Raw genomic sequence first — 7,894 nt, forward strand, 5'->3', positions numbered from 1 at the left:
GAACCTGTTAAGTTGATTTCTATCAACATCGATCACTTCCAGGAGGGACTCCTGATTACGGCCTATCGCTCAATATGTTAGGTCAACGTAAACACTTGACTCAATCGCTAATAAAGTTAATGCAGGGCCTAAAGTACACACGCTCGCTTCTGTTTAGTTGTTTTTTGAATATATCATTCAGCGAAGTACGATCTTGCGAAAAGAATGATTTGTTACTTTATCCTTCCACGCGACAAAGAAACGCGTACACCGGAAAAAAAGACCAATGAAGCTCTTTAAAGAACGGAAGATCTTTTCTAACATTGCATTAGCCTGTCGCTAAACATTTCTTTTCCTCCAACATTCGCACGCTGACTGTAAAAAGGACGTGCCAGTACGCGAGCTCTCGGTTTATGCTTTCCGTTTTGTTCATCTTTAAAAGGCCCATTGCGTTAGTACATCGTACGTACGGTTAAGTGTATATATTGGAATAAACCTTCGTCAATATTTTCCCTGCCAGTTGCTTGTAGGCGAAACCTGCGGCTGGAGAAAGGTTTGTAAACCCATTCCAACTTCGCAACGTGAAAAGCCTTACAATAGGGGAAGAAGGATTTTTGATACAAAACTACACCCTGCTATCGTTCGTGCTTCGACTACCTATTAATGCACAGGCGTAAAGATGTAACTGGCGAAATGGCGATCGCATACAGCACGTTTACGGCACTGATCCTTGCGGAGCTTTATCCTTAGAATGTGTATGTGTTTGGGTGTGCGTGGCGCGTGCATGATTACATATTTTTGTTTAATTAAATGTTTGATTTTCGGTTCATTCTCCGGTTACATTTTTCCCTTCTAAGTGTTTAGAAACCCACTTTCTTTCGTAATCGACTTTTTTCCCAGAAGTTTGTGGATTCTACACAACTATAATTCGATTCATCAAGGACTTCGTCAATGCACTTTCGCTTTGGCACGTCCACGCACACAGCCAACACTGAAGGCCAAGAAACTGTAAGGAGTTTGTAAAGAGTGGGTGCCATTCGGCGGAAGCGTTCCATTTGCATCTCAATTCCTTCTACTTCTCATTGCTGTTTGTATTCGCTTTCGACACCTTATTGCTTGCTTTAACATGCCCGTGAAATTCTGTTGATTTTCTCTCGTCTTTTGCGTGTACATATTTATAAGTGTATTTTTTTGTATTATATTCGTCGATTTAATTCGATTTATTACATGAGACACTACACCAAATGGGAGAGGGGGGAGAGTGGCGCGAGCGTGGCGGGCAAAAAAACAATCTTCAAAAACATAATCAGTTAAATCCTTTTAATTCCAATCTGAACATAGGGTTCTTTTTTTCACTCTCTACCACTAAAACCTAGCGCCTTTAACAGGGTATGTTTTTTTCCAGTTCCTACATGTTCGTTCTCTCGTTATCTTGACGGCCGTTTTGTTCGCCGGCCATGGGTTCAAAAAAGGGTAAAGAAACATCTTTAAGTGTGTACGGGTATGTGTGTGTGTGTGTTTAAACATAATCGCTCGTAATGATACAAAAGGGAAGAAAAAACTAAAAGTAATGTAAATTCAGAGCCACGATTAGCCAAACAAGAAGTAATGCAAGAAAATACGTCATATAGAAAACCAATTCCTAAACGAATACTACAACCCAGGACACAATGTAAATCTATGGATAATATCCCTGGCCCTAGCGCCCCTTTTCTCATGCCTCCCTCCGTCTCTAACCGACCTCGTAATATGTATGTGGAAGCGCTAAACGCTGCGTCAAATCCCTACCAAAACCAGATGTGTGTGTGTGTCAACGTCAACGCACACATACACGCATGTGTAGATTGGTGTGTTTGCTGGTTATTACAATGTGTAGCTTTTTCACGTCCTTCTAATATTTTTTTTCGTTATAGATACTATTTCAAGGACGGGGAGCGGGGGCGCCTTGTGTGTTTCACTATTCGTTATTTCAGTCCCCTAACAGTCGTCCTATTCCTCTGCTACTAGTACCGTGCATTACTAGTTTGTTTGTGTAGCATACAATACTAACCCTAAAGGACCAAAAAAAAATAGATAGAAATTTATACGTAAACAGAAAATACATGATTTCCCATTATTAACTTTTGCTCGCTCTCCTCCTCTCACTTTCTCACTAACTCTCTATATATCCCTTATGATACTGCCCGACAAAGGGCGGATACTACCTGCTTGTAGTAAAAGCTCGGCAACTTCTCAAAGACAATGTTCTATCGACGGTTATTTTAGAGCCAATCAAACCGCCCATTACTAGGCCATGCGTATGTGTCTACTATGTACGTGTGTGTGTGTTTGTATATATATATAACAAATAGAAAAAAAGGTGTATAACAAATAGAGCGTGATATACACAACGTTTGTTCTCCTCTCGGGGGAGCATAAAAAAAAAGTCCACAAAATGGCTCGTCACGGGGAAGAGGGGGGGTGGTGGTCAGTGGGTGGATGCCACGATTCAAATAATTTGATAGAAAACAAAAATCTTCACAATGGTGGTACGGGAAGGGGGTATGTTGCGGACAATCCTTCGCTTCCACGTACAACAATAATGTGCTCTTAAAAAAGAGGAGCACTATTTTGCCAATAAAAAAATCAAAAAGAAAAAAATAAGCCTACTGCGTCCTGGACTCCACGGCGCCCTCTCTCTCTCTCTCTCTCTCTCTCTCTCACAGTCCTGCACACCTGCCGATCTGATACGTCTTGCCAGAAGTTCGCTAGGAGTGAAACCTTGCCCGCGCTTCTCTATCCCTTGTTCTACTAAATAAATGTTGTATCGCCTAGGTGAGTTACGGTTTTTCTTCTCACACGACACGATAAAATAGCAGTTAGATATGGAGGTGTTGGGATGATGGGTGTAGATGAGCACGCCTCCTCATCGGGTACACACACACGCACACACACCGCTCTGCTCACTCTCGCACCGGATCAGCTCGGGAAAGGACGAAAGACTCAGCGTAGAAAAAAGCTCCGTCTCGCCGCAGTAGGTTGAAGCTGACACACACGACGCCGCCTTACATGTTCTCGAACTGATCCACACGGCGCTTGGTGTTGCCCTTGCGGATCTCGCGCAACGTCTTGTACTTGTCCCGACCCTGGCGCACGTTCTCGCGGTGGATCTTGTCGTTCGGCGTCTCCATCGTGTCATCGCGCGATAGTGCGAGGTCTTGCTTGAGGGCCTGCAAGCGTGTGAGAGAGAGAGAAAATGAAAATAGCGCTACAAGGTACCGAGGCTCATTATGGGAGCTGATGAACGTTACCTTAAGCTGATCCTGCAGGCGCTCGTTACGCTCGGCGAGTGTACGTCTCTCCTCCACCGGGTCCTTGATGTGTTCGTCGGTGTCGAAATCTTTGGAGAAGTCTTGCGTTCCATTCTCGCCGTTGATCAACTCCTCCTCGTTCTCTTCCTCTTCTTCCACGTGATGGTGCTTGGGTGTGGTCGTCGCAGCCTGCAGAGCGGCGGCTGCTTCGTTCTGTCGAGGAACACAAAAAAGGACGTCGGTTAGTTTGGGTTTCACCATGGAAGGTGGGGGACACTCAGGTGATTTCATTTGCGGCTTCATGCAAGTTAGTTTCGACTTATAGAAGTCAAGACGGAAAGGCGGCAGCACCTTTTGCTGTCCCCCATTTGCCCTCTTTGACCTTGTGCTGGACATGATTTGTGCCGGGCGATAGAGAAGAAGAATGTGTCACATTTTATTTTGTAGGACTCGTTTTTTTTTTTGATGATTTTGTTGGGGTTTGTTCGGTGGCTTCGCTCCTCCTTCCTTCCTTTCTTCTTCTCCACACCAGCCACCCTTTCACCCTCCCCCTCGCGTACCACGTCGTTTTCCGCTCCACTTCAAACATTCCAATCGAAGAAAACCAATTGCGCCGCGTGACACAGACGAGGGTTCGTGTCTCGGCTAAATGCATCACACATTGTCCTTTTAAAAGGCATCCAAGTTGGACGTTGCTTTAGGAGTGATAACAATCGGAGCGTGGGTGAAGTTTCAAATGAATGTAGGTGCCCCCATTGTACAGGTGTAGGAGAAAGGATTTACATGAGAGGTGTGTGGGTGTGTGTTTGTGTGTGTGATGGCTCTGGAAGGTAGGTGTCCGAATTGCACCCTTCTGCTTCGCCAACACACTTTCAGTGGCGCTCTTTCGATGGAAAAAAGGTGATGCTTGGGTTAGCTTGAATGTTCGAACACACGTGGAGGTGTCGGAAAAACAACAGATGGTTTTGTGCGCGAAGGGAGCAGGGGTCCCAGTAAAAAAGGGCACACACACGGTGCGCGCGGTGTGGCTCGTGAGAGAAGGCGGGGAAGGGGGCAAGGAAAGGAGCGATACATACATTGCCCGTAGCTACCTGTTTCCGTATCGCCTCCTCGACCTCCTCGTGCAGGCGCTTCGTTTCCGAGTCCTTCAGCGTCACCTCCTCCTGGATCTTCTGCATCTCAAACTGCTTGACGCGGATCTCCTCCTCCAGCTTGGCCCGCTCGGTCGCCTCCATGTTCTTCGTTTCCTCGAGACGCTGCATCATCTCGTGCAGCTCGTTCTGGCGCTGCTCGAGCTCCTCCTTAGCCGCCTGCACCTGGTTCAGCTGCTCCTGCAGCCGGCGGATCGTGTCCTGCGCCTCGCTCAAGTTCGCCTGCTTGCGCTCCATCTCCTCCTGCATCGAGCGGAGCCGGTCCTCGTACTCCTGCTGCTTCTTTTCGGCTCGCTCACGCGCCGCCAACGCCAACTGCAGCTTCTCGCGCTCCTGCTGCTTGGCGTTCTTCTCGTCCCGGGCTTGCGCCTTCATCTGCTGCACATCGATCGTGTCCGGCTTGCGGCGGCGCATGTACAGCTCGTGGTTGCCCATGCACAGCGCCAGGATGCGCTTGTTGATGCGAACACGTGGCGCGAAGAACACGAAATCCGGCGATTTCTTATCGATCGGCTGCAAAACGAGAGTGAAGTAAGCCGCACCCCGTTAGCAATAGACCGCAGAAAGGGGGTTGGGAAATTGCGCAAACCAATACCTTGATGATGAACTTGCGATCGTTGAACGAGATGTTGCGGATTTCTGACCACGGAAAGCCAATCTTCGGCGTCAGACGATCCTCCTTCTCGTAGATGTTGAGCCCAAGCGCATCCACGCCGAGCCACAGCTCGGTGCCCTTCTTGTTGCGGATCTCGAAGTAGTTGACACCGTACATCTCGAGGTCCTGCGCGATCTTCAAGTACTCCATCATCGCGTCCTCGCGCAACAAAGCACGGTGCTCCTGCCACCACGTGGTGATCGAGGTCTCCCACTCGTCCTTGGACATTTTGTGCTGGTCGATGACCCTACGAAAACGGAACGGCACGGGTTAGAAGATGCTAAGAGGAGACAGACACGGCTACGTACCGTTGCGGGAGCAGACGATCCTTAGCCAGGAAGCCTGGCACGTGCGTGCCCTTGTTGTAATCGCCGTGACGGGCCTGGACGGCATACGATGCCAGCAACACGGACGTTTCCGGCGGGCAGTAGATCTCGTCGGACAGGATCGCATTCTTCACCTGCAGATAGAACAGACGCAGCGTGATGTCCTGGATCAGCTCCTCAGCCACATCCTCGGGGTAGAATTTGGCACGAAACTTAAACAGCAGAGGGTCGCCTTTCTGCACGTCCTGACTCATAACCTGCGATGGGGAGGGGAAGGGTATGAGAAAGAAACAAAACCAACACACGTGAGAGTCGTGGAACGGAACAAGTGAAGAAGGCGCACCAAAAGTGGCACAGGGAAGACCTAAAAATGCACGCGAATATGTTACCCATTTGGAGAATGGTGTCGATCCTGTCTACGCTCAAACAGGCAGTGTGAGTGAAGAAGAAGGTCAGGCATGCAGCATGCGGAATACAAGAACGAAACGGACTGATAAAAACGGGCAGATCTCGCCAGGACGATCCATCCATCCAGGAGAGGGGTTATTTTTGGACGTCGATTTGATGGAAAATAGGGCTTTTTTTTGTTGGTGAAACAAACGGAATCTGTATGTCTGAGGGATCCCTGAGAGAGCTCTGTGAGTAAATCAACTCTGTCCAACCGGAAGGGCACATTCACCCACCTTCCTCGTGTATTTAAACGCTACTCACTTCCCAGTAAATTCCATTCCAATTAGCCAAAGTAAAGGGGGTGGTGGGCGCCTTTGAAATGCTGTGGGAAATCGGCTGAGATGGCGTTGTGCGGATTTTTCCATCGTAGGCGGTTGATGGTGTGTCTCTGCTGTTAGCACCGTTGCAAATTACGACGATAACGATAATGTTCGATAATGATAATGGGCTGAGACCCGTGGGACAAACGCCGGTTGGGTGGTTGCGTGTGTGTGTCTGATTAGCACACGCTCATTCTTGGGGTCGCCATTTTAGGGGGGATGAATTTGTTGGAGAAACCCTCAAAAAAAGTTTCCCAGATGCGTGGTTGTGCAGTTTACCGTCGCATGTAAGGGTTAACGTGGGGTGTTAATTCGTTGCGAGTAATTCGCGATGGGTTTCGAACACGACAAGGAAGAAAAATACATCGTGCAGACGTTGAGAAGAAATCTGACATTCAACCACGAGGCTCCAACAACTTTGTACGCGAACGCTGGAGAATTCGATGACACATGGACGAAAGAGAGATAAAAACACCCTTTTTTCCTCCATTAACAAGAATGATGCCACAGCGATGTGGTGTGCTGATGTCAGAGAAAAAAGCGTCACCTTAATCCACCACATGACGTGAGCAAACCCGAGCAGGATCTACGCGATGAGTTACAGCTTGAAACGCGCTCAAAATGACCCTCGCACGCGAGAGGTTAATTAACATAGAGCTCAGAATTGAACCAAGATGGCAGGCTCGTAACGAATTAACAGCGGCGCCTCATCATGCGGGCTCTTTCTCAGACGAAGGACCTTTGACCGATCGCGTCGGGTCGCGCTTTTCTTGCTCATCCTGCGGCCATTTATTGCGTGTGTTGTAATGTACAATTACTGACGTCGTGTGGTTTGAGAAACGCCGGCCATTGCCATTATCTGGTACGCGCCTTTCTTATCGTGCGTGCGCGTAAAGAGAGAAAGAGAGAGCAACCCTCCCCGGTTGAGCCGGTTTTTTTCACCCAAGTGCTGCTTCCGCTACTCAAGATAACAACGCTGTGGCAGTAAAAAAATCTCTCAATCACAGCGTTATAAACCGAACCGAAGAGCACATGAACCTGCAAGTGGTCGTACTAAGCCATGCAAAAAGCATGACACTCAGCGTTTACTCATCCGCACACAGTAGTATCTGACGGACGGGCGGACGTGTGAGTGGGCGAGAGTTTCGCCATTTAGAACCCCACATTTATCCCGAAGGCCGTCGCTTCGGCTAGTGATGCTGAATTATAGAAACACGCTGAAAAACCTACCTTTCACTCAGTGAGACTGCCTGCTATGTCTCTCTGTCTCTCTATCTCTCGTTTTTGCTCGCACCCGACCCCCATTTGTAATCCATCATATCTGTTTGCTTGCGTAAGCGCGAAGCATGTGTATTTACGATTGCTGTTTAATTGCTCTTACGCCATTCGTGCGTTCAACACCCCGCCCGCAACTCCCAATGACACTTCGCGTGCCGTTCCGCTCCTTCAACGGATCTCTGCAGGATCATCAGCCGAAGATGATCGCGCGCTCTCTTTCTGTCCCCATCGGGAGTAAAATCGATCGCACTTCATCTCACAGCCAAAGCGAGCCTTCAAAAGCTCACCGACAAATGTCATGCGACCCGCCGCCTACTACGTGGCAAATTATTGACAGATCGTTCACTCGGGGTGACAGCAAACGGGCATTGCGACAGGACACAAAGGTGCAAAAATGCGCGTGTCCTATTCTAGGCACGTTGTGATGAGACGATGTCAGCATAAC

At 48.4% G+C, this 7,894-nt stretch overlaps 1 protein-coding gene across 2 annotated transcripts; it reads right to left on the bottom strand.

Annotated features, from left to right (window-relative positions):
• Nucleotides 1-888: 888 nt before the first annotated feature.
• LOC128728670 (moesin/ezrin/radixin homolog 1) lies at nt 889-5,658 on the bottom strand. Of its 2 annotated transcripts, none has more exons than XM_053822304.1 (5): nt 5,384-5,658; nt 5,016-5,322; nt 4,361-4,933; nt 3,270-3,482; nt 889-3,188 (listed from the first exon to the last, which is right to left on the bottom strand). In XM_053822304.1, exons 1-5 carry the CDS (start codon nt 5,653-5,655, stop codon nt 3,024-3,026), a joined length of 1,530 nt encoding a protein of 509 aa, XP_053678279.1. In that variant the 5' UTR covers nt 5,656-5,658; the 3' UTR covers nt 889-3,023. The 2 variants fall into 2 exon arrangements, with proteins under 2 accessions (XP_053678279.1, XP_053678280.1); XM_053822305.1 differs by having other exon boundaries at nt 4,346-4,933.
• Between the last annotated feature and the right edge of the window lie 2,236 nt (nt 5,659-7,894).

The sequence above is a fragment of the Anopheles nili genome, chromosome X, assembly GCF_943737925.1.
Source record: "Anopheles nili chromosome X, idAnoNiliSN_F5_01, whole genome shotgun sequence".
Lineage (NCBI taxonomy): Eukaryota > Metazoa > Arthropoda > Insecta > Diptera > Culicidae > Anopheles > Anopheles nili.